General features: G+C 47.5%; 1 protein-coding gene across 1 annotated transcript in view; it reads left to right on the forward strand.

Annotated features, from left to right (window-relative positions):
- The window catches only part of Prkch (protein kinase C eta), a 198,938-nt gene that overhangs the window by 113,794 nt on the left and 58,552 nt on the right, over positions 1-26,592 (forward strand). The window contains exons 7-10 of the mRNA XM_032907939.1: positions 93-220; positions 2,309-2,452; positions 2,640-2,813; positions 21,746-21,900. Of these exons, the coding sequence (XP_032763830.1) occupies positions 93-220; positions 2,309-2,452; positions 2,640-2,813; positions 21,746-21,900 (601 nt within the window). The remainder of the gene's footprint in view (positions 1-92; positions 221-2,308; positions 2,453-2,639; positions 2,814-21,745; positions 21,901-26,592) is intronic.

Genomic DNA, 26,592 nt, shown 5'->3' on the forward strand with positions numbered 1-26,592 from the left:
TTTCCGTCACAGTCCTTAGGCTACCGATGTTCTCTACAGGTACCTAGTGCCTGGCTCTTTGGTGACTCTGGCTTCTGTTTTCTTCCCTCCAGTATGTAAGATGAACGTACATATTCGGTGTCAGGCGAACGTGGCCCCAAACTGCGGGGTGAACGCCGTGGAGCTTGCCAAGACCCTGGCAGGGATGGGTCTCCAACCCGGAAATATTTCTCCAACCTCGGTGAGCCCTTTGCCTCCGCTTGCGTATCATAGGTTGAAAGTCATTCGGGTGTGGTGGGCTTGAACGAGAGTCCAGGGGGACACAATCCCAGCAAATACACTGAACAAGTCTATGGTGCTTACAAGAAGCATTTTGTCTCGCAAACTAGAGTCTATACAGCTCTGGCAAGAAACAGTGAGCATGCATGTGTATCATGAAGGAAGAGAAAGGACTGTCCCCTCCCCCCTTTTGAAACTAGCTTCCCACCAATCTGGTCTGGTAAGAAACTCAGAATCCAGATGCCTGGGGTAGCGCGCCTGGCTGGTGGCCAATGTGGACAGCTGGTCAGTAGCCACAGGCCTCAGCTTCCTTATCTCCGGCGGGATTGAAGGTGCCAGTGCCAGGTTCTCCACTCCCCCGGCTGCAGCCTGTGTCCAGGGTTGCGAGTTCATCTTCTGCATTCTGCAGCAGCCAGCTCCTTCCTCAGGACACTCGGGAGTGGGTGGAGTGGTTTGGTTGCCCTGGCTGTGTTTTGTCCTGCAACCTCCCTAAGTGATGTCCAACTGATGCTGTCCATCAGAGCCTTGGCTGCTTCTTAAATCTGAGTGTTGTCTTTCTGGTCCATGTCCTTGGAGGCTGGCAAGTAGCCATGTCTGGAGGGCTGTGAGATCTGGAGGCAGGCTGTGTGACAGTCCCAGAATGGACAGTGCCTCCTTCTCTTTAAAACCAAGTGTCTTTAGTGCTATGGTATTGAATAGCGGGGAAGACGGATCTACCCATCGACAACTCATCTTTAAAAAGAGAGAATTATAAGTAACCAGAGAGGAAAATAGGTTAAAAAAAGATTAGGGGACTCTGGCTTTGAGTTTTTATCTCTAACCAAGAGTGCTGGTTAAGGAAGTAAATTTAAGCTGGGACCACTATTCTATCTTTGAAACGTATGCAATAGATTTGAAGGAAGATTCATAAAACTGCTGTATCTTAAATATAAGCCATTTTATTGTTTTGTTATGTCTGTTTTATGGGGTTAAATATATGAGCCTGGAAGGTTCAGGCTGTGGCATAGTTGGCTAATTTTCAGCATTGCTTGTAAGTCTCTCTAGGGCCTAGAGTCGAGACCCGTCCTTTTTAACTAGTTCAGAATTCATATTCTTAGAGTTGGGGAGTAGCTTAGTGGAATGTGCTTGTCTAGCATGTATGGAGCTGTGGGGTCCATTCACGGCACCTCAAAGGGCAAACACAAAAACAGCCTCCTGGAGGCTGGAAAGGTGGCTCAGCAGTTAAGAGAGAGTTCTGCTCTCCAGAGTACAGTTTTTAGCATCTATGTCAGACGGTTCACAGCCACCTACCTTCAACTCCGGGGTATCTCAAACCCTCTTCTGGCCTCTATAACTCTGGCATACATCTGCAGATGCCTACACACACACACACACACACACACAATATTAAAAACAAATAGCTTTAGAAGTAGTCTTGCGTTCTCAAAACTAATAAATTTAAAGATGTAAAAAGCCAGTGTGATCATTTAAAAATAATACTGTGTACAATAAGTCACTAATTTAGTCATATTTTAAAATTTAGTATGAAAATGTCTACCTTTGTACATTGTTTTTAAAATATATACTGAGAGAAGGCTGCTGGGATTTTAGGTACTTAACATTTACTCGTCACAATTATTGTCCTTCTGATTTTACACTGAATTGTACTTACATAATTTAAGTTTTGTATTAAAAAAAAACATATTCTTGTCCTGCTGCTGAGACTCTGAGCAAGTATGAAAACCACCCTTTGCATGAAGTGGCCACTAGGTGACTCTCCTAGAATTGACTGCTCTGTGGTGAAGCCATTGCAGCAGCGATCACCGTGACCAGCCTAAGGCACTGGCATCTTCATTTATACACAAGCTTAGACATTTTCTCCACACAGCAGTGCCTATAGAGCAGAAGTGGATGGCAGGGTAGTCTTCAGCTGAAGAAACCGAACCCCTTCCCAGGGGCCTCTCCACATGCTGGGCGGAGGCTGAGGCTGCTCGCCACTAGGGAGGTCTCCCCCATCCATACCCACCTTGAGCTCACAGCATAATTTCTACATCCCCCCCCCCTCTTGCAGAAACTCATTTCCAGGTCTACGCTGAGACGGCAGGGGAAGGAGGGCTCCAAAGAAGGAAATGGGATCGGCGTTAATTCTTCCAGCAGATTCGGCATCGACAACTTTGAGTTCATCCGGGTGTTGGGGAAGGGGAGCTTCGGGAAGGTGAGTCTGGGCTTTGGCTGGCTGGATCGAAGTAACAAGCATGTTGTGTATGTGTGCTGTCTGTGTACATGTATGTATGTATGTATGTATGTATGTATGTATGTATGCATGTATGTGGGGCCTTCTCACGTGTACCCACACCCTCAACCCTCCAGTGTCCCTCACGCTCCCTCCTGCTTTGCCCTAGGTGATGCTCGCTAGAATAAAGGAGACAGCAGAGCTGTACGCCGTGAAGGTGCTGAAGAAGGACGTCATCCTGCAGGATGATGATGTGGAATGCACCATGACTGAGAAGAGGATCCTGTCCTTGGCCCGCAACCACCCCTTCCTCACCCAGCTCTTCTGCTGCTTTCAGACTCCTGTGAGTGTGGCTGATACTCCCCACTATGAGTATGACAGGTCCTCCCCCTGGGCCCCGGTGACTGTGATGGCGCTCCCTGCCTCACAGCCTCCTGTCTCACAGTGATAAGCTAATAGCGAGGTGTTGAAGATGTCAGGGAGTTGTCTGGAGTAGTCCCTCAAGGCACCAGCCATTTCTGACGACCTGGGCATGGGTGATAGAAACAAGTACATTAACCCCTTCCTTCATGCTGTCCCATTGAAGGCTCACCTCAGCGGTTGGTTCCCTGGTATTGAAAAGGTCTTCATACACAAGTTTCCTACAGTAGAGAGGTTACAGAAGTCTGAGGGTAGAGCAAATGTCATGAGTTATCTTGATGAGTTTGGCTGTGGTTCTTGTCTTAAGTTCTGGACAGGCTTGAACCTCAATGAAAGAGTGGAAAATTGGATCTAGAAGGACCCAGAAGGTTTGATTCATCCCAAGACCTTGTTCCTGGCACTTTCACTAGTCTTGGGATTTGATGGCCTATGGTGTTAAGAGTAGCAATATCAGGTGCTTTTTGTTGCAGTCAGTAGAATGCTGAGCTAATGATGGTTAAATCATGGTGCACTTGGTTCATTTGGACAGTAGTTCATGTTAATCCACACAGCATAAAGTCTGGTGGTGACCACTGGGATTGGGTCCCTTGCCCAGGGCCATTAGGCATGTCATATGCTTGGTGGCTCACAGTACTGGGTGAACCTTTGGACATCACACTTTCATAGGACAGCATCCAAAGCAGAGGCCATGAGGTAGCATGGGCCACTCTCCTTCCTTGGTCTATTAAGTCATCTTTTATTAGCAGCAGGAGCTGGGAGAGGAGCTACCTCACCAAGATGAATCAGTGAGTCACAACTGTCTTACACTAACTCTGGTCCATTCTCTGGTCAGGTCACTCTGCTGCCTTTCCAGAATTGGGTCCACCACTAGGCTTCTCTAATCAGCAAAGAGGGAAGGTGACCTCTAAGAAAGCACCTGGGTTCCAACAGATGGGGTAGATTTCACTGCTGTCTGGGATACTGAATCCTGGTCGTGCCCTTCAGCTGTGCTGCCATCGGGGAACCTGAGGTGCTGGGGGAACACACAGGGGCATCCCACCTTATGGGTGATGGAGATTAACAGCTAAGCTGAGGCCATAAGTGAGACTTGGAAACTGCTGGCAAAGAGGATGCTCCCCACAGTGGGTAACAGCTCCCACAGAGCTGGGCTGAGGTGGACATCCATTGTGAACAAAGCTCAGTAGATGTGCGACTCTAGAGCTGAGGCCAGCTTGACTGTGACAGCGCAGGACTGTGACTTCAAAGACCAGCAGGAGACCTGGGAAGAAACTGATGTAGCGAAATGACAGGCCAGGTTTAATCCTAGAAAGCCAGCTTCTTTAATAGATAGCCTAGGTGTCCTCCACGTGTCTTTGTTCTGACTGTCAGGGGAAGCCTTTCAAGGAGCTTTTGGTGCATAAAATTCTGGGAAATGGGGTTGGGGATTTAGCTCAGTGGTAGAGCGCTTGCCTAAGAAGCACAAGGCCCTGGGTTCGGTCCCCAGCTCCGAAAAGAAGAACCAAAAAAAAAAAAAATTCTGGAAAGTTCTGCAGAGAATATGGAGCAGTTGAGAGCACTGGTTGCTCTCCCAGAGGGCTCAGGATCGAGTCTCAGTAGCCACATGGTGCATAACATGGTCTGTCACTCCACTTGCAGGGGTACTGCTGCCCTCTTCGGAGCTCTGTCAGGTATTAGGCATGCACGGAGTGCACAGATGTAAATGGAAGCGGAACACCCCCACACACATAAAATAATTAGAAAAGTAAAACTACAAACAAGGCTATGACTTTGACTGTGATTGCACTCATTTTTAAAAGCACAGTTAGAGTAAATCTTGGAGATTTAGTAGCTGTATAGTATTCTGTGTTAAGAACACACTGTGCCAGGCATGGGGGATTATGCTATTGATCCCAGTTCTTGGGATCCAGATGCAGGAGTCAAACCTCTGGTTTCAAGGCCAACCAGGAAGCCAAGGCTCTCTATATGTAGACTCTATCTAATCTATCTATATTTAGACTCTATCTATCTATCTATCTATCTATCTACTACTTATCTGGTCTTTTATTTCAATCCATCTTGCTACAAGTTCCCTTGTACTTTTATCTCTGCATGTTTATAGATAATTTCTACATGACATATTATTGGAGGTAGTGTTGCTCAGGAAACAAGCATTTAAAACGTGGACAGAGTCCAATGGTGCCTACCTCTGTGGCCGTTAAAGGCGGCTAGCATTTTCTGGTCTGCCTTCTTGGCTCCGTTCTGACAGCCTTGTGTGTACTGTCGTATCTAATCTGTGCTGTGACCCATGTAGTAATAAAGTTTCCGTGGGCAGAGGGATTCCTGGGACCCAGCTGCTGAAGTCTTCAGTCTTCATTAGCATCTGGACTTCTCCTTTTTCTTTTCCCTCCTCTTGAAGGTCTGATGTTTGGCCACAGGGTGGCAGTCGTGACTGCAAAGTAGTCTTGATTTCTCACCACCAGAGCAGTGTCCCTCTGGAACAAACAAAGACCGAGGGGGAATGTTCCTGACCTCCGTGTTAGAGGATGAAAGGAGCAATGGGGACCAAGAAGCAAATGAGTTCTTCACGTAGCCAGGTGGAGACAGGGTCTTCATTTCCCCCTCTGGGGATTATGGGACTCGAGTGCTATATTTCCATCTGGAAATACCCTCTGTGTTCACTGTACAGCCAGCTATAAAGGACTGGAGATGCTGGTCACTATGAGGAATGGGCTCTTGGATCACTCTAGCTACTTGACTCTGCAAGCCACGACCCCTCAAGTGAAAGTTGGGTGCACACCATGGCCTTCTTTCCTCTGAGGAGCCCATCCAGTCAGGGCACCACAGTTTTCCCCGAATGGCCTGCCAACTACCATTCATAGAGAGAGTCCTTATTCCTCCATCATGTCTGACCCTGTGGAATCCCTATTGCTGAAGCCCAGAGATGGGAGGAGCTCACTGAGCGCCTCTTGGTCTGCTAGTGTTGGAGACAGGGTTCAGGTATAGGCCAGGCTGACTCTGACCCCCGGGGTCATGTGCAGTCTCACATCAGCTACTGAAGCATCTGCCTGGAGAGATGGAAAAACATCGCCCTCAGGACTGTCCATCCAAGTTCTCCTCAGTGTCCCTCGGTCTAAATGCTGAGTCTGTAGTAAAAGCCTTTTCTGCCTCCAAGTCCTGGTCGCAGGATGGAAGTGAGACCTCCGTGAGGATCCAGTGGGAGGGTAAAGAGAGTACTCACAGGTCCACAGCAAGGCTGACTGGCGGGCTCCCCAGGCCCCGGAGGATGACGTGACAGCCATGCACCTATGGGCACACTGCTGGACTTAATGGGTTATTTGAAAAGAGGGGGGATTGAAGCTGGAAGGAAGATATTTTAAGGGGCCTGGTTAGAGGGAAAGGGAAACAGATATGATTAAAATTCACTGCACACATCTATAGAATTTTCAAGGAATAAAAATTCTTTTTAAAAACTAAGGCTGCTCCGTGATGAACCCACTTCCCCACACCAAGGGCAACCGTCCCGGAGCTCCCCTCACAGAAACCGTAAAGTGGGACTTCAGGAGCTCCTTCTGCTCCTACCAAAGAGAAAGCAGTATGCAAATTTCAAAAACTAGATACTTTATCAAGTTCTCTGCGTAGGCTTAGGAATCTATAAACTCTTCGGCTCATCTTTCCTTAAATATTACTGTTCCCAAGGGTAGAAATAAGTGAGCAATCTCAGACCTTCTGATGGCGTCAGGAATTCCAACTCTTTGCGAATAATGGTCTTCATTGACACCTGTGAAAGCCGTTAGGTCTGCTGGCTTTATTTTCATTGAGTGGCCAACAGAAACAATGTAATCATAAGATCCATGCTGTATGTAAGGATGCTTGATTGGGGGATGGTGTGGTGTGGAGGGTAAAGGCACTGCCTTGGAGCCTGAAGAACTGAATTTGACCCCTGGGACCTACAGAGTGGAAGGAAAGAACTGATTCCCTAAAATTGCCCTCTGATTGCCACGTGTCTACTGTGGCATACATCCGTCCACATGTAAAGACACATGCACACACGCATGCATGCACACACAAATAAATGTTTTTTAAATGGGTAGATTTTGAAGATGGTTTATATATATTATTAGTCCATTGCTAATAGTTTTTGATTGACAGCTCCTCACTCCCACCCTCAGCCCCTGGCATCCATCCTTGCTCTCTCTGCTCAGGGGAGTTTTCTTAGATTTGATTTTTCTGTGCCTGGTTTATTTCACTTCATCTTCTCCAGATCCATCCTTGTGGCCACAAATGACAGGGTTTCCTTGCACTGTAAGGTTGAGTGATGGTTCATTGTTTATCTACCCCACATTTTCTGCATCTGCCCAGACATAGCTCTGTCCATTCATCCATACTGTGAATAGTGCTGCAGTGAGCGGGGCGTGCCGATCTCGCTTCAGTTCTCTCTTCAGTTTGCTGACTTCAGGCTTCTTGGGTATAGACTGAGTTCCTAGAATGGTTGGTTGGACCTTATGCATATTCCACCTTAATTCTTGAGGCGTCTCCATACGGACTTGGGCAGTGGTTGACGGACTCGCAGCCCCAGTGTCAGTGCACACGGGCCTCCTTTCCTCCCCCGTGTTGCCAGAGCTCAATTCCTTTCATCCTTTTAAAGAGCAGTTCCAGCAGGGAAGAGCCTTTACCTCAGGGTAGCTTCAGTTTGCATTTCTGTGATGGTTAGTGGCGATCATTTCTCTTAAATGTATCTGTTGACCATTTATACTTCTCGTTCTGAGAAATATCTATTTAGATCTTTTTTTCTGTTTTAGTTTTTTGGAGTTATTTACTTTCTTATCATCCGAGTTAAGTTGAAACAACCTGAGCTTTCGGCAAGGGGAAAACACTTAAACAATGTACTAATTGATGAGGGTTTTCTTCCAGGTATGATAACACACATCTATAGTCCCAGGCAGGCCATGAGAGGTAGAGTCACTTGAGTCCATGAGTTCCGGACCCACTGGGTCATTAAACGTGTGTGTGTGTGTGTGTGTGTGTGTGTGTGTGTGTGTGTGTGTATTGTATATCAGACATTGTCATGAGCGCCTGGCGTATATGATTAATGGCATGTTGTCACTACATAGGACAGACTCAGGTATCATCTTCGCTTTGTCCGTGGCTTGGGCAAACATGGAAATATTAAGACACTCCCTTAAGCCCAGCACTTTTATGAAACTGTAAAACTAGAAGGTTTCAGGAAAGAATACAGAAACTTAAAAAGATGGACAGTTTAGACCAAGACAGGGAACTGGCTCTCCAGTCCCCACAAATGCAGCAGCAGGAAGTAGTGATGAAAACCTCATCAGGACAGTAGCTGAGTGGCGGAGTTGCTGGGGTGGTACACAGTTTTCTGTTTTAAACAACAGAGGTAGTGAGAGTAAGGCATTATTTAGCCAGGGAACACTTGGTTACTAGGAACCCCTGTCACAGACCTAGTACGTGCTCCACTCCTCAGTACTTTGAAGCTAACTTCGCTTCCGGGTCCTTTCATCTTCATTAGGGGCTGTCAGCCTTTTGGCATTTATGGCCAGGAGTGGAGACCCCACTGCCTTCCTTCCACGGGCTTAGTGCTTGAGTAGGAGGGGCTTCCTGTGAGATCTGAGCTTCAGAGAGGCAGGTAGGTGGGGTAAGAGGCCAGCCAGAGGAGAGGCTGGGTGAGGGAGAAAGGAACAAAGACAGAAAGCAGCCTCCCAGGAACGGGCAGTGGCAGAGTCAATATTGGTCAGATGCTCCAGTCTTTGTTCAGAGACCCAGTTTATCTGAGCAGGGCTACTGCTTGGAAAACACAGGACGTCCTGGGCCCAAAACCTGGAAGAGGGGTGCACCGAGGTCCCTCCTTACTCCTTAGGGATTTAGCTCTGTTTACATCTGCTTCTCTGGTGGCTGTAGACCACGGGAAGGACAGGACTGGCCCCTTGCTATAGGTTTTCCTCAGAGCCTGGGCTGCTAGACTTCCTGGGTTATCCCTGAAGATGGAGCTCAAGGCTGGCCAGAGGGATCTGCTGTTCCTCACCCGCCGAGGGGTAGCAGTGTAGCCAAGCCCCAGCTGTGGAAGGAGAGATTGTTGAGTGTCTGTGCACAGGCACAAGGGGTCTCAAGGACGTCAGGGAAGTCACTTGGTAACACAAGGGCAAGAGAGCACTGCTTCCTATGTATTTTTCTTTCCGTTATTGTCGCATTAGTAATTAATAAAGCAGAGCGTGTGAATGTGAGAAGGGGGTTATTATTCCACCCTCTTTTGAGCAGGTGATGACAATGGAACCTTGAGTTAAAGTTCAGGCTCTCACTTTCCTAGCATCCAGTGCCTTTGAGACATTCCTTATTCCCCATTTTGCCTAGTTAGGCATCTCCAGTCAATAAAAGTACCTCCTTTCTCCCTAGTGGGCGAGGAGCCTCTAGGAGGAGTCCCGAGTGGGGAGGGGGCTGCACACACAGGGCAGAGGCAGTAAGCCACAGCCCACACTCCACGGAATACTGAGCTTCAGGCAGCATGGCTAGTCCTGGGTGTATCCTGAGGTGCTACCATCTGCTGGATTGGGAAGGAGGCACGCCCAGCTCCCATCATGACACTTGCTTCCCGTGCTCTGATGGCTGTGCCATCCTGGTCAAGGAGAAGAGACCCCACGGCTGCAGGTTAGGAGAGAAGAGGAGACAGAGGAGATGATGATCTGAAGAGGCCTCTGACAGCATCAGTGCACCTGGTTGATTCTTGGAGTCTAAGTGGGCCGGTTCTGCAGGATGGGCAAGTGTAGAAGCTGGAAGTTCTCTGAGGTGCATTCTGGGTGCTTCTCCTCATTATTGCTGCCTCAGAAGGTGCGTCCTGTCATTCAGTAAATACCTGTTGGGCAAAATGTCTTGCAGTTCTCCGAACAATCCCAGAAAGGGACATTTGCATCCTCCTTGTAACAGGTTGGACAGCTGAGGTCCAGAGAGGTTCAACAATCCAACCTGGATCGTACAGCGAGAGGCAGTGTGTGGCTTCTTGACTGGGCTGTGCAGTTCTGTGCCATGTCTGTTGCACTGTAGCTAGAAGTCTCCCCTCTGTGCAGCATGTACATCCGAGAAGAAAGGGGTTGTGAGAAAGAATTGTTCCTTTGCGCCATATGTGTTTTCTGGCCCTTTCTGAAACACCTAAGGGTGTTTCCTCTGATCTCTCTGGAACTAGGTTTCCTCCTTTCCTTGAGCAATGACTACTTCTCATGCCATGTGGTCCACGTATGGGTCATTTGTTCAAGTTTGCCTTCGGCTCCGATGGAAATAGAAAGCAAACTAGAACATGGTGTTGGTGCTTCCCGTCTCTGCTTGCTTCCAGCCTCTGAGCACATCCCATCTTCCTTTCAGGTCGGTAGCTATGGAGATAGGTCCACAGATGAGCTTAGGGTGTCTGGACCACGTGGTGTGCTTACTTCTTCAACTGACAGCCCCTGGGCATGGTGTACAGAGGACCATCTCCAGGCACAGGATTTGGGTTTCTGTTCTCTTGGGGCTACCGGGCCACAGGGTCTTGAGTATGAATGGGGCGCGGGGTGGGGTCAGAAGGTCAGAAGGTCAAACTGTTCCTCTGCCCCTGTGTCTGGATAGGCCCATAGATACTTGGCATGTCTAGAGTTTAAAACCATTGTCCTCAGGGTTGGTTAACTATAACTGGCTTGTTTTCAGCTGTCACCATGACTGACAACCTGGAGGGCAAGCACCCCTGCACTTTCATAGCTGGACATATGTTTTGTGGTGCCGGGTGTCATTTCCTTTGATGTCTGTCCCCAGTCTTCACCAGGGTTAGCCTCAGCCACATGTACTCACAGTGACTGGAAGTGTTGGAGCGGGTGATTGCATAGTGACGGTTTTCGCTCACTGCAGTGGGTCAAGTTGCCAATCCTCTGTTCTCAGAAATCCAAGTACCAAGGCTGCCGGATGTTTTAGCTGAGAAGGGAGAGTCCTTCCTCTAAAGGAAGACTGGCCCTTGTGAAGTGATAGGGGGAGGTTGAGCTGGTGTACTAAGTGTGCCTCTTAGACCACAGGGGGAACGATAGCTGTCCTTGAAGTCTGGATCCTGCAGAAGCTCCCACTCACGCGTCAGGCTTTCTGCAGAAGTTCAACACCAACTGCAGTTGTAAGCCCCCGACCAACTAACACTGTAGCTTTCTGCAGTGCCTGCAGGGAGTCCCTGGGAGGTTGGGTAAGCACCCACCTTGACTGACTTGGTTATCCAGGCTCGATCTGAAGCTACAGGTCTGTAGGTGGAGTGAGTTGACCCCACCCTGTAGACAGTTATGCGGTTGTAAAAACCAGACTTTCTTGGGCAGCAACTGTGGGCTGTAGTGTGTTCCAGTTTTGAAATACTTGAGTTTCTTGTAAATACTTCGTCACTGGTTAGAACTGGGTTATAATTGTTTCTCTAGGGCCCCAGAAATAGCCAGTGCCTGCCATAAGTAGAAACAGCCTTTGTTGCAAGGTTTAGCTTGCAGCAGAAGGCAGGAAGGAGTTTATTCATTAGGAAGGGTTGATCCAACCCCACGTCACCTCTAGGTAGTGATAGGTGACCATGTATATGGGCTGTCTGTGACAAGAAGCCCACCTTGAGAACACAGCAGGGGACAAAGAAGAGCTGGCTCCGCCTTGTGTAGCTGCTCTAGGAAGCTCTAGGTCTGAGGCTGTCCTCTGTGGGTAGACTCAGCAGGTGACCAGCCATCCCTGGGAGGCTCTTCTTGGATTTCCACTTCCGTCAGGCTCAGTACAGCCACATGCTTGGAAAGGCGTATGGGAGGCTGGTCTTGAAGCTATATATACATGTCCAATACACTCTTATTTTTATGTAGGGTGGAGTGGATTTGGGATCTGCTGAAGATTATTCGGAAGGGTTGATCCAAACCCCACATCACCTCTAGCTGGTGATTGGTGTTGTATTGATTCAGTAATTGACAGGCCTATGTCAGGAGGCAGAATGGGAAGACAAGCAGCCCTGGTTTGCCTCCCTGCTCACCTCGATGTTTGTGCGTTCCTCTTGCTCTGACATCTGCTCTGGGCCATAGGGACATTTGTCTACCTCCCTGCCCACTTCCTGAGTAACCTCATGAGCCTTCAAGACCCACTGTACCGGTCTTCCGTGAGCCTCCCTTTCCTGCCTTCTGCTGTCAATCAGCACCGCCCTGGTCCTGTCCCACTGCAATATTCCTCTGTTCTGGAGAGATTGGTATGCACTTTCTTCCCTGTAGAGCCACCCAGGGTGTTCCTGCCTCTGCTCTGTGGGAGGCTTCCTGCCTGCAGTATGTTCAGTCAGCATAAGAGCCCACTATATTGTGAGCTCATCCCTACCCAGCTCTACTCTGTCATCGTGGGTCTCTCAGGACTTGGGAAGAGAGTGTTGGAACCCTTCCCAGAGTCTCTTCATTTCAGCCTCAAGGTTCATGACATTTTAGATGTTAAAATGATGTAGAATATAATTCCCCATCAAAACAGGAGTGCCAATTGGCTGCCTTCCCTTCCATCCATCCACGTGTTTCCCTTTCTTTGCAGCTTCTCCCTGAGAAGCTACTCTGGCGTTTTGCTGCTCTGTCTACTCCCTCCCTCCCTGGGGAGCAAAGAACCATGCTCCCTTTGGTGTTCTCTGAGGAGACATGGGGTAGGGATGAGACACCGTCCACAACTTCTATACCAACATCCGTCTACTAATGGTAAAAGCAGCATGGAGCAGGTTAAACACAGTCAGGAAACACAGGCAGACTGTAAGGCAGAGTTGGCCTGCAGCCCCATTAAATTTCTCTTCTGGAAGCCTATAGAGTGTAGGCCTGCCACTCACTGACTGATTCTTCTTTATTTGGGCTTTAGGACAGATGTGCAGAGAAAGTTCCTTTCCACACTGCTCAGAACATCATCCCTATCACATGACCCATCTCAGGGCCGACGAACTGTTGTGGTTGCAGTGAGCCATCAATAAAATGCTCGTACAGTGCCATGTTGTGGGCCCTCGTTTAACACGTGGTGAGATAAGCCTCTCCTGGAGGGCTGTCCTGTGCACTGTAGGTCATCCAGCAGCATCCTAGGTATCGACCCATTAATTATCAGTTGTGCCCTTGAATTATTACCATGTATTCCCTGAGGAATATTCCTTGGCTGAAAACTGTGACTCTGCATGACTGTCCAGTGATCTGTCCTCAGTGTCTAGTCTCAAGGGCTCGAGGACTGTTTCTTACAGAGAAAGCGAAGTGTGTCAGGCAAAAGAATCTACATGAGCAAGAAAGATGGCTCAGTGGGTAAAGGTGCTGACCACCAAGCCCAGCTACCTGAGTCCTGGAACCCACGTGGTAAAGGAGAGAACTGACTCCTACAAATGTCTCTCGGACCTCCACACGTGCTCCATGGCGTACATCTGCCCACACACATGTGAATACGTGAAAATAGATAGGATATAGTTTATAAAATATAAAAAATATGTGTATGATCACATTTGTCTGGGTTTATGGAGAGGCTCTTAGTACTGTTGGTATCTGCTCTGTGGCACTTACTGGGACAGGGCCTCTGAACTGGGTGACAGTGAGGGTGTAGGGTTTGTTCACTGTGGGTGAGGACCTGGCTAGTTCCCTGCTGGCTCTCCTTAGCCTAGAATTCTGCAACACAACAAGGCAGAGGGCACCAGGGAGCCAAGTATGAGTTCACTAAATGCGTTTTAAGTGGCTTGTGTCAAACACAGAGTGGGAGAAGTGCATAGCTTCTCTTGCTTTGATGTTTAATAATCATACTTTCACTTTATCAACAAGACATCGAACCAGTGCTTTTTATGAAAGCCACTGTCTCCACTGCTGGGAAGCCACTGGGAGACCTACTGTAAGTCAGAATTCTGACCTTCCTGAACAGGGTATACAAGACTAGATTTCACAAATGGATAATCAAACCTTTGGAAACATTTCCCAACTGGTTTGGAAATACCTGCTAATGATAACTTGAGTGTGCTTTGAGAAAACTTGTAGTTTTCTTTCTGTTTTCCTTATATGGGAAACAGCCGTACACGGAGGCTGGGCATATGGGCTTTAGGCAAAGACAGGTGAATCTTTGTGCTGTCAGTTCAAGGCCAGCTAGGTCTACACAATAAGACCTTGTCTTAATAAATACTGATATTGTAAACCGTATCTTCAAAACCAAATGGTCTCTGAATGTGAGGGCAGACCTTAGCAGCCCAGACGCAGACCTGCGTGCGGCTTCAAGGCAGAATGATATTTTTGAGCTTGCTCTGTATTTTCAAGTTAGTGTGTGAGGGCTCATTAGTGACTGGGAACCAAAAATCTGTGCACAAAGGAAATAACTACCTGAAGTTAAAGGAATCACTGTGTGATAGAGGAAGGCAGGAAAGGATCTTGAAGGGACTTGGACAGTCTTCCCAGAGGAGGGGCTGTCTCCACCCTGACCTGAGGGGCTAGACGAAGGCCTTTGTTTATGGGGTAGGTCATGGTCTAAGACATTAGACGGCAGAATCGACAAACAAATCACCAGGACACTGCAAACCTAGAGGGCCCGATGCAGCAGGGAGAGGAGAGGAAGCACAGGGGTCTCACACCTTTGGCCATAATCGCAGGCATTCAAGGAGTCAGTACAAGCTCTCCAACTGGAGAGCAGCCCAAGACATACACTCTAGCAACCTTCAGGTTGCTGTCTGGAGAGGAAGGAAGCAAATGGGTAGGTGAGGAGGCTGAGCCTGTGGCCTTTGACCTCCTGGCCCAGGGCAGTGATCCCAGGAGTGGATTGGGAGGACATCACCTTTGGTGGATGGCCGTAGTTCCAGCCATTGGGAAGCTTGAAGGGAGTGGACTATAAAGACCTGCATTGGGGGGAATCCAGAAAACAGGTCAGGTGGGAGAGTGGGTCTCCATGGCCACTTGATCTAGTAGAAGCTGAAATATAAAATTCTTCATGGCCTGTTTGTGCAGACAGAGAAGAGGAGGGCTACGAAGGAAAGTCCACAGGAGGGCAAAGATGGGTGGCAGACAGAAGACCTAGAAGTCACAAGAGGAGACTCAACTGCTAGGAACTCAGGTCACCAGAGGGCTTGGGGGCCTTTCTTGGATCTGGCAGAAAGTGGTGGGCATCTCTTTCTCCATTTTGCAGCTTTTGCTGGGCCAGTCTCTCTGCTCCGATAACCATCTGGAGTTTTACTACAAAATTAACCATGTCCTCTTTGAGACCAGCCCTTCTAATGTGTTCCTACCACTTCGTCACACGAGGGACATTATTATCTCTCCCACTTAATTATCTCCCATACTTGCTGTGACAAACTATGTGATGAAGTCAACTTAAGGGTTTGTTTTGGCTCACGGCTTGAAGGTATCATCCATCATGACAGGGGAGCCATGACAGCAGGCACTGGAAGCAGCTGGTCAGGTCACATCCATAATCAGGAGGGAGGTGAACACTAAGACTTCTTCCATCTTTATACAGTTGGGGGACCCCTGTCCACAGGATGGTGCCACTCACATTTAGGGTGAGTCTTTCCATGCCATTTAACTTAATCTAGAAAGTTGCTCACAAGTTTGTCTTCTAGGTGGTCATAGATCCTGTCAAGTTGTTTCCCTTGTCTGCTACATAGACGGGTCAGGATTCATTAAAAGACAAGGCTATATAACATGTTCTGGCCACCAGAACACACTTGCCTTGGGGAATTGTGAATCCTTCCAGGTTCAAGGGCCAAGCTCCTAAACCTTTGTCTGCTACGGTGGAGACAGAAGAACCTTACCAAAGATGAGTCTCTGTCAGGACAGGATATACCTTGACCCCAGGCTTGACACAAGGGTTGCTAGGTGATTGGATGAACATCTTATTGGGTATGCAGGATGACAAAAAACAAAACCATTAGACTCCCTCTCACTGTTTCTTCTGTGAAGCCTTTGCAGTCATTCTTAATGTGGTTAAAATCAAGTGGTTTCCAGTTCGGGCATGGTGCAATCAGATTTCCTCACAAGGGTGCTTTCCACCATGACCTCTTTGACGTCAGAAACTGCTTCCTGTTGATGTGAACTCTGTCCCTATTAACCCTGAAGATGATGTGGTCAGCAAAAATAATGAAACAGTAAGGCTTAGGAGACATTCAGCGTGGGGCTGTCTATTCCCGGAGACTTTCTTCTCGCTCACAGCTCTTAATAGCACTCTGCAGCTTTCAATATAGAGCTTGTTATTCATATGGAAACACTCCCCTGCAGCTCTTAGAGTTTGATGAGTGTAGATAGGCCTTCCAGTTCAACGGTGCCCTGAATCACTATCTAAATTATTCATAACCATAAATGTAATTGCTATTCTTTGATTTTTTTTCCTCCATCTTCGCAGTGGCCAATGTGCCGTGACTGTTTCTTACTCAAAACATTCCATTCCCCAAACAACGTATCTGCAAGTGAAACGTATTTGTAAATCAAAATGATTGTGTAGTCTAGTTTTAAACAAAGAAAAATCTTTCTTAATGTGGCTTATAAGAATGAGTAAATGCTACAGAGGGAAAGGGTCTACCACACAAAGTCTTTACTGGCACATTCCAGTCTGCCGGGCAGCCCATTAGTTTTGCAAGAATAATGTTTTAAAATCCATAAAGCTGAGAATCATAATCTTTATTCAGTGTTAGAAACCTAGGAAGCTGAGTGGAACTGGGTGCTTGGTTCGTATCGTTTTGGTTATCAGCACAGTTTTGTGACTCTTAAAAATGCATTCTAGAATGAAAGTCCTTACCTGGGCAAGGTCATTGCTGTGTGGCATTAGTGTCTGTACTTCAACAGCTAGGCTTGGGGATAGGGGGACTTTCATCTCCATGGATCTGCTAGACTTCGGGTTGACCTTAAAGTAGCTATGTAGGCAAGGCTGTCTGTCTGTCTGTCTATCTCTCCTTTGTATACATGTGTTATGTGTGTGTGTCTGTGTATGTGTGTCTCTCCTTACCCCTGCTGTTTGTGTATGTATGTATGTGTGTGTCTGTCTGTCTATCTCTCCTTTGTATACATGTGTTATGTGTATGTGTCTGTGTGTCTCTCCTTACCCCTGCTGTTTGTGTGTGTATGTATGTATGTGTGTGTGTGTCTGTCTGTCTGTCTCTCCTTGCCCCCATGTGTGTGTCTGTCTGTCTCCCCTTGCCCCCATGTGTGTTTGTGTGTGTGTCTGTCTCCCCTTGTGTATATGTGTGTTATGTGTGTGCATCCATGTATGTGTGTGTGTGTGCGCGCACACGGGTGTCTGTCTGTCTGACTGTCTCCTTGCCCCTCCACTTGTGTGTGTGTGTGCGTGTGTGTGTGTGTGTGTGTGTGTTGTATATAATGGATAGTATAGTTCTAGTCACAGGGCCATGTTGGCTGAAGCTGTAGTGGAGAGTTATGAAAAAGGAGTGATAAATAGTGACAGTTGCTATCATGTTTTGAGCGCTTTCTGTAGGCCAACTACTGGTTAAAACTCTTGACTTAACAGAGTTAGTCCCTGTGATCTTTGAATGTAGTCATTTTGACACTGCCATTTTGCAAGGTGAGTTGAGGTAAGGGAAAGGAAGAGAGGGAGGAGAAAAGAGAAAGAGAGAGGAAATTTGAATAAAGTCCAGCAGAAGCTGCCTGTGCCTACTGAGAATTTTGGGTCCACAGCTCAGGTATTTTCACAGAGATACCAAGGACTTAGCACTGGGTGGTGTCTCCCTTACCATCTCCTCATAAGTCCCATTTGTTAGGATTCTGTTGAAAGGGCCTGGCGCTCTGAGGCCCTTTGCTGCTGTTTATGATGGGATCCTACGATCACTGTTGCTATAGGCATTTTATCTTAGATTTTAAATCAAGAAGCTCCTTGTTCCTTAAAAAATTGTATGTATTTTACTTAAAAATTTCCTGGAAATCACAGAAAACATACTTGAGGCTATACAAGAAAAGAACTGAAAATAAAGATTCACAAATGTAAGAGGCATTGTGGTATCTGAGGTAAGGAATTGACCAGACCTCCCAGAGGGATGTAAAAGTGAAAAGACACAAGGGGCCCTGGTGAGGTCTTCAAATCCCGCTCGTGGTCTCATTTCTGCTCTACTCCATTTCCTGCTTCATTTTTAACCTTGCATTGACCCGTCTGTCTATCTATCCATCTGTCTGTCCATCCACCCATCCATCCATGCACCATTCTGTTACACTAAAGGATTTAATGTGTTCCTGCCACACAGACAGCCTCAGCTCCTGGAGTCACGTTCGCTCGGTTCTTACAGCTGAGACTGAATTAAAACTCTTTGTCTCAGTTTGAATGTTCTGGGAAATGTAGGGCTTGTCCCAGTCAGTCGTGGGCTGGAGACACAGCAGTTGTCTGCGTGGCCCTGGACAGATACCTCCAGAGGTGTCCTCCACAGCCTCCTTGCAATCGTCGAATCATTTTGTCACTTGTCCCATCTTAGCGGAGCTCTACTACACAGCAGGCTTTGCCTCATGTAGCTGCGTGTCCGTTCAGCTCCCAGGAGCAACCTATAATGAGAACTCTGAGAAGGGCCTCCCACTCTGAGAGACATGTTTATCTCCTGTTGCCGGAGAGCCAGGGCAGAAAGCTGGCACAGGCCTGGGTTAAAGGCACCAGGGCAGGTGATGACAGGAATTTTATTATTGCCATGCACCAGCTCCTTGAACTCTGTGCCTGTAACTGATACAGGGCGTGGGACAAAGGGATTTCTGAGCTGCTTTGATTCTCTCAGGTGTTCATCATCCCATGCTGATGGCTTGCATTTGTGGTTAGTTGAATCAGAGACCAGAGAGAGGCACACCGGATAGACAAAGGGCTTGGCTTTGAAACTGAAGCTCAACCGGTCTCCTGGACATTGGGTTTCCTACCACACAGGTCAGGGCAAATCTGCCTCAAAAGAGCCAAAGCCACAGGTGACGCGCAGCAGATGCTTGGGCTCAGCTTCTAGGACACTGGACATGAGGGATCCTGAAACGACTGCGTATGCAGATTTTAAGTACAGAGAGAATCCCCTGGCTGTCTCTGCCAAGGTAGGATTAGCAGAGCCCTCCCTGCCTTAAATCCATTACACAGTCCCTCCCTAATAATTCAGGATTTCCCCAAAGGGCTTCATCTTATTTCGCAGTAGTGTGGACTGGAGGAGGGCTTTGAGGCTCTCCAAGATGTAGGACTCTCAGCTCCTTCTCTAGCACCGTGCCTGCCTGGACACTGCCATGTTTCCCACCACAATGATAATGGACTGAATCTCTGGACCTGTAAACCAGCCCCTATTAAATGCTGTCCTTTATAAGAGTTGCCTTGGTCATGGTGTCTATTCACAGCAATAAAACCCAAACTAAGACACCCTCTTTAGCAGACATTTTAGAACAGGGTCAATAAAAGTTCAGATCTCTAGAAGTTTCTCTGCAATTACAAATTAAAACATGTTGCTGATCAATAAACCTAATTTTAGCTTGTACCTTGTCACATGACTTTCATAAGCTAGGTCTTGTCTTCACTCCATCCTGGCTGCCTTTCCTCAGTCTCGATTTTCCTTTCTCCCCGACTGAGGTGCTGGTAGCAGCCAAGGGGCTGTGAATGGTACCCTGTATTCTAGGTTGGTGCCAGGCCTATAATAGAAGTGAGACTCTGGATGGAAAAGAAGGAAGAGCATTGAACAAAGCATCCTTAGTTTTTAATCTAAATATCCTGTTTCTCTCCAGATAGAGCAAAGGAGAAAGTGCCAGATTCTGTAGGCCGAGATCTGTCCCCCACCCTCACCCCCACCCCCACCCCCACCCCCACCCCCACACCAACCTATAGCCAGAGCCAAGATGGAGGACAAAGAGAAGACCTGAAGGTAGCATATTCTAGCCTCGCACCTGCAGTTTAGGGCAGGGCTCAGCTTTTTAGAATTTGGGATATGAATGAGATACTGTATGTGGAAGAGAATTCCTTCTAACTGCCCTTGTCCTCTCATGACCACTGCCGCCTTGGAAACTCTTGCAAAGCACACCGACAGCAGCCTCAGAATGGCCACTTACCTCTGGACTGACTTCAGTAAGGGATGTTCACTTAAATGGGGCTCTGAGTGGCTGGCTGCCTCTGTGAGGAGAACATCCACGAAGAAGGTGGACAGTCTGGTTCACGAAGTGTGAGGCTGCACTACTTATTCAGGGATGCTGCAAAGTGGCTTCTCCATCCAAGTCTTCCCCACACCCTGGGGCTACCCCTCCAGATGAGTTCTATGTCCCTGGAGTGCCACACAAGTCATTTGCTAACATGCCCCACCCACCCGACTCCTGCCCATGGAATATAGGCCAGCTATTGCTCATGTGAACCCGTCCACCCAATTCTACCTCTCCCTTTGCCAATTGCACTCGAATGAGGGCCTTTAGCTTGGTCACAAAGCCGGCTAGATTTGTAAGGTTTTCCTTTGGGCTATGGGATGACCTGAAGAGTTGAGTTGGTGGTAGGTAGTCTTGTCTATATGAACTTTGTCACTTTGTTTTCCGCTCGTAAATAAATTCATGCTTCTAGCACGTATTATATATGTTAATATATATAATGTACAATTTCAAACTCCAAGAAAAGGTGGGTCCTTGCTTACATAATCCTTTGATAAAGCATCAGTTTGCACACACACACACACACACACACACACACACACACACACACACACCACATGGTTGGTTCCCTCCCATTCTGATTGAGGTTTCACTTACTGTAGGAAGTAGGTGGTGTCACGGGTTGCACTGCCCTGACTGAGATCAGCTTGATACTGCAGCAGTGGTGCACTGGAAAGTGAGCCAAAGCCAGACTCCCCAACATTGTTCAGCCCAGCCGCCCCCCCACTGCCCCTAGCAAAATTGGTAACATTTCAAACTGTAAGTAAAGGCGGGTTCTTGCCTGCACGCATCCTTTGATAAACTGCCAGTTTGCCTACACAGTGACCACACACATTCCCACCCCCAGAAAGGGCAGCGTGACATTGAGGGATGGCCCTCACCTGCAGGCCTTGACTCACAGAGATCAGGCACCTCCCTAAGCCTCACGCAGGTGTCAAGTGTCCCATTTCCTCTACTGCTTTCTCCATGGCTTTACCAGAATGTTTAGATTTGCTGTTTGTATTTTAAGAACCCATGTTCCTTGCCCCAGCTTTTCTAGGGTGGAGCTGATCTGATCTGGCGGGGAGGGGTCTTTGTTTCGTCCCCAACATGCCATTCAGTGCTCAGGGAAAGAAGTGAAGGAACCCACTGATGCTAGAGGTCTGCAAACACAGACCTGTGTGTCCCAGGGCAGCTTGCTGGACGGACCTTTCTGCCATTAAACAGTCCGACCATCCACGAGTTCTTGGTGCACTCTCGCATGGTCCCTAGGTTTCTACAGAGGGACCTTGTTAGGAGCCCATTTTCCCTGCCTGGTGAGTTGCTGCAGATAGAGGCCCCCAGTGTGCTTTACATCCACTTGTAACTCATGATGTTTAGATGGACCAGAGTCTGTCAATTGTGCTTCCATTTGTCCGTGCTCTCTAAAGAGGTTTACCTGTTCTATGTATTCTGCTCATTTGTGAGGAATGGAGTGCCCTCCCCACGGTCCTCTACTCCGGGATTAACCCTGTGTGCCCCACTGGAGACATTTGCCTAGGACTTAACCTCCATGCTCTCTTCCCTTAAGGTTTCGGGCTGGAATGAGAACCAAGGTCTCTTGATGCCTTCCCCATGGTTAGTGATGTAGAAAGTCAAGGTTGTGTGGAACTACCTGAAGGAGATTTCCATGCCGCTCCTCCCTGAGGTCACAGACCTGACCCCACACGGGGCCAACCTCTGCTCCCAGACAGCAGTCCACATGCTTCTTGGAACACGTCTCTTCGAGGGGAATAATGTTGATGATCAAACAAGAGGCTAATCCATTCCCTCGCATTTCATTTAGGACCGTCTGTTCTTCGTCATGGAGTTTGTGAACGGAGGTGACCTGATGTTCCACATCCAAAAGTCCCGGCGTTTCGACGAAGCCCGAGCTCGTTTCTACGCCGCAGAGATCATTTCTGCACTCATGTTCCTCCACGAGAAAGGCATCATCTACAGGTGAGTTTGCACACCGGGCCCCTCTTTTGAGTCCCTCCCGCCCCCTGGCTCCTCACTTAGGCCAGCCTTCTGTTTTCCATGAGCATTGACCCAAGTCTTTAGCAATGAAAGTCACAGAAGCCCAAGTATTCATTAGCGTTAACACAGAGATGAACTCTTAGCTCCAAACTAAAATGTACAGCTGTTTGGATTCCGCAGAGGCTAATATTTATGGATTGGTTCCGCCAGCATTTACTGTGGTAGCCGAGCCCTGGAAAGGGCTGGATTCATTCCTGTAACGTTTGAAGTGAGTTGGTTAATGTGGTGCACTCGTTCTATTTTAAGAGCTGGCAATGAGCCACGGTCTTGACTGTCGCCGGTAGTAGCCTTAGTGGTGCTAAGGTCAGATGAGGCTGGATTGCCAGGCCTCAGCCATGCCTAGGAATGGGGTTGACGGTGTTTCTCATGTGTAGCCTCACAACAGGGTTTGATTACGTGTCACAGCACAATCTTTTGATCTTAACAGGCTGTAATCTGAACGGACTCCAAATCCTATTGGTGTTCTCAGTGGATATCTGGGGAAGCATTAAGCAGAGAGATGGCGGACAGTGTGTGAATGGAGTGGCTAGCGAGGGTCTGGGTGTGTTCGTGTTGACATGTGGTCAGAGTCCTCCCACTCTGTAAATTACGTTATACCCTAGTTGCCACATGGGATGGTTGGTTTTTATGATCAGCCTGACACAATCACAAGAGCCACCTTAAAAAGGACTATCGGTGGAGCACTGTCTAGTTCGGGTTAGTCTTGGGCATGTCTATGGGGGGAATTGTCACAGTCACATTGATTGATGTGGGAAGAAAGAGTGAGGCACTATTCTCTAAATCTGGGTTCCAGATGGTACAAGAGTGGAAAAAGTGAACTGAGCACAGATTAACCTGTATGCGTCCATCCCCCTGCTCTTGACTGTGGGTGTGAAGGATTAGGTGTTTTAAGTGCCTGCTACCTCATCTTCCCTGCTCTGGTGAGCCATAACTGTGGTGCTTTGAATGAGAATGGCCTCATATATTTGAATGCTTGGTTCTTATTGGTCGATGGAATTGCTTAGGAGGAACTCAGAGGTGTGGAGGTGTGGCCTTGTTGGGAGATATGTGTCACTGGGGGTGGGCTTTGATGGTTCAAAACCCACACCTGGCCAAATCTTCTCTTTGTCTCCCCTGTCTCTGTCTCTGTCTGTCTCTGTCTCTGTCTCTGTCTCTCTCTCTCTCTCTCTCTCTCTCTCTCTCTCTCTCTCTCTCTCTCTCTCTCTCTCTCTCTCTCTCTCTCTCTGTGTCTGTCTCTCTTTCCCTCCCCGTCCCTCCCTCCTGTCTTTGGATCAGGATGTAAGCTCTCAGCTACTGCTCTATCGGCATGCCTACCGGGCTCCCTGCCACGGACTCACCCTCTGAAACTGTAAACAAGTCCCCAAATGAATGCTTTCTTCTGTGTCTCTTCCCAGCAGCAGAACAGTAAGAGATGAGCCACAACCTAGCATTGTGTGCTAAAATGACCCTTTCTCCCCTAAGTTGGTGTTTGTTCACTTTATCACTGCAACAGAAATGAACCCAGAAATACACTTGTTCTTCTCTGGTAATACAGACAGTTGTCGCTGTATTACATAAGTCTATGTTTTATGGTACAGTCCTAAATACTAAAACAAAGAATTTTCTGTCTGAAATTCACCATCTACGAGTTGCCTATCTCTACCTTGCTTAACCTAAAGAGAGACTTTTCCCACATTGGCTTTTTAAAAACAATGACCTCCCTACTTGGAATGACTTCTGTTGTAAACCAAGTTAATTATTACTGGCCTCACAACAGCTGAATTGCATACACGTTCCAAGATCAACACTTACTTTACCTACATTTGCCCCTGAATTCTCCTTACCATCGTGGTGGTTATCACCATTGGTTAGATAAGTAATTCTTAGAAAGATGTACTAACCAGGCTGCTAATGGCTAGTGAACCGAGAGTTCAAACCATGTTTGACTGTCCTGCTACCTCCTCTGTGCAGGAGAAACTTGAAAATTGGAGATACCCCCAGAGGTCTGGTGTCTTATTCTCCTTATGGTGTTCGGGTAACTTTTAATTGTGAAACCGAAGGCAGAGGAGTGGGAGGAAGAGGAGTGAGGCTGAAAAGCTCACATGGTCTGACTCCGTAGGGCCTTTCCTTACTCAGAGCCCTACACTGGTGAAAGTGCAAACTTGTTTTTCTAGGTTGAATGCCATACTTCCATCTGCTCTGTGAATTTTGTTCTATAGATCATTGATGGTGCTCCGGTGAGGCAGTATCGATCCACATACTGAAGCTCCCATTTAATTTCTCCTATCCGTGGCTCAGTTCAGATTTCCAATTCAATTCTGATTTTCATTTGTTTCACTTACTCTTGAACTCAGATCCCCATGTTCATAGTCTAACTGATAATGTCTGACTTTGAAGGGAGAACACTTAATCGGTCGAGATTAAAGTGCTATTTTTGTTGTGTGGATTTGTTTCATGGGACACTTTAATTCCACTGGGACCAGAGTCTTAAGGGTGAGGCTCTGAAAGCCAAGTCCTTGGAATTCATACACAGTCAAGGGCATATCTGGGTCACAGAGAGTGCGAATTAGATGCATGCAGGGATCTAATAAGAAATGTAGGAACTTGAGACAGCCCTATCATGTGTGTCCCGAGATGTCCTTTATAAGAACTGAAATACTCTCTCTAGAAGATCCCTCTGAGCTGTCTAAATAAAGTTGTTGATTGGTTTTGGAGGCTTTTCTTCCTGGGTCTGTATGGTTTATTGTTCAGTAAGTCATGAACATGATAGCATTCTCAAGTTGTCTCAAGTAGACTCTCAGGGAGAAGGGGAAGAACTTTCTTTGACATGAATTACTCTCTTTTCATTGACTAACCCATGGGGGAGATCAGAAGACAGGCTGGTCATACTTCTGTGTTTTACAGCACGTGTGCTGAGGAAACAAAACCTATGTCCTGGGAGATGCAACTGCAGAAGGCTCCACCTTTGTGCTTTTGGTGTAGAGTCTGTGGCTGGCCAGAGCCCTGACCTCAAAACCAAAGTGAACTAGAGAGCAGGCAGTCATGGAGTCAGCTTTGACAAAGGAGAAAAACATCCTGGGTTACCAGGAACCCAGATGGTGTGTGAATACCTTCTCTGTAGCTTGGATGTTTTTCCAAAATCAAACAGAAATGGGAGAGAAGTAAAAAGGCATGCGGGCCACTTACAGAAGTACAGGAACCTTTTCCTGTCATGTTCCATAAACTGTATTAAAGGAGGATTCAGCCATCTCTAACATTTCATCTGCAAACCACTCAGCTCTCTGTCACACACGTGCTTTGCTGTCATTTCAGGGGCAAATGTAGGTGAAGTGAGTGTTGATCTTAGAACGTGTATACAATTCAGTCGTTGTGAGGCCAGGTGTGGAATGTATTTGTGATGTATTGGGTAAAGAGGGGTTATAGAGTTTTAGATTCTGGTGCCTGGTGGCCAACTTCCACTCAAACACCGAGTGCATCTCAACACTCATTCTACTGTGTGAGAGCCCAGTTGCATCGGGCTTCTGCAGCCCTTGGCTGGCTGCACATAAGCCAATCAGTGTTCACTCCTAAATGACCTGTGCTGTTTCACTGTCCCATTTTCCAGATGTGAACCAGCCCACAGAGGCTAACAGCCAGACTGGCATGCTGACTTCTCTTACACTAAGAGTCCGGTATTAACCTTTAACCTTTCCTGAAAATCGCCTTTGACTTCTCTTCAGATGGAGAGAAAAATCTGCCTCTGCCTTGTTTGTGTTTTTGAGTTTTAGCTCTTAGAGTGTGGACATCTGTCCCAGGACAAAGCACTCTAACATATTCCCAGCTCTTTCCTAAACTGTAAGTTTAGGAAGGTCAACTCTATTCTTACAGGGAAATTTCTGTTAAACTAGGCCTTGGATAGTCCACAGCAGTGGACTCTCTGTGAAGATAACCTTCTCACACATTGCCTACCTCTCTTCTCAAGGATAGGATCAGGGGTCCTGGGGCCTGGTTGGTTCAGATACTTATGTGATCTGAACTTAACTGGGTGTGGCTTTGCTCAGCGAACCCATGGTGAGATCACTCTGAGGAACTTTGTTGCTTCCTTGGCTAGAGATTCACGAGGAATTTGCTTGCAAATCTGTTCTGTATTGGATCTCTCTGGCAGATGTTTCATGCTGAGTCATTCTGCTCTGCAATCCTTCCCTTCTGAAAACCCAGGTCAATGTTTCTGATTCCCATCTCCCGGGCCTCCTTTTCTCCTCACCATCTCTTATGAGCAGACTTGCAAACTCCCCAAATTCTCTTTTCCGAGAGTCAAACTCGGAAGCTCTGTTCTCACCTTGTCTCCCAGTGGCATCATTCTTTCTACTGAGAAGCAGCTTCACTCCTTCTTCACTTGCTGCACGGCAAGGATGGCTTCCTGCTGTCATCTGTCATTCAGAAAGGGCCAGACACAGAGGCGCTCAGAACGTGAGTAACTTTCACAGGAAACTATGGCCCCGAGCCCTTCCCAGAACTTTTTAGTCATATTCCTGCCTCCCTTCTTGTCATACTTTGCTCACTCAGAGACTACTCCATTGTCACCAGACAGTGAACACACTGCTCTGTATTCTTTTCCCAAAAATGTATGGAGAACTCAAGGTTTCCATTCACTCT

This window comes from Rattus rattus, chromosome 7 (genome assembly GCF_011064425.1).
Source record: "Rattus rattus isolate New Zealand chromosome 7, Rrattus_CSIRO_v1, whole genome shotgun sequence".
In the NCBI taxonomy this organism is placed as follows: domain Eukaryota; kingdom Metazoa; phylum Chordata; class Mammalia; order Rodentia; family Muridae; genus Rattus; species Rattus rattus.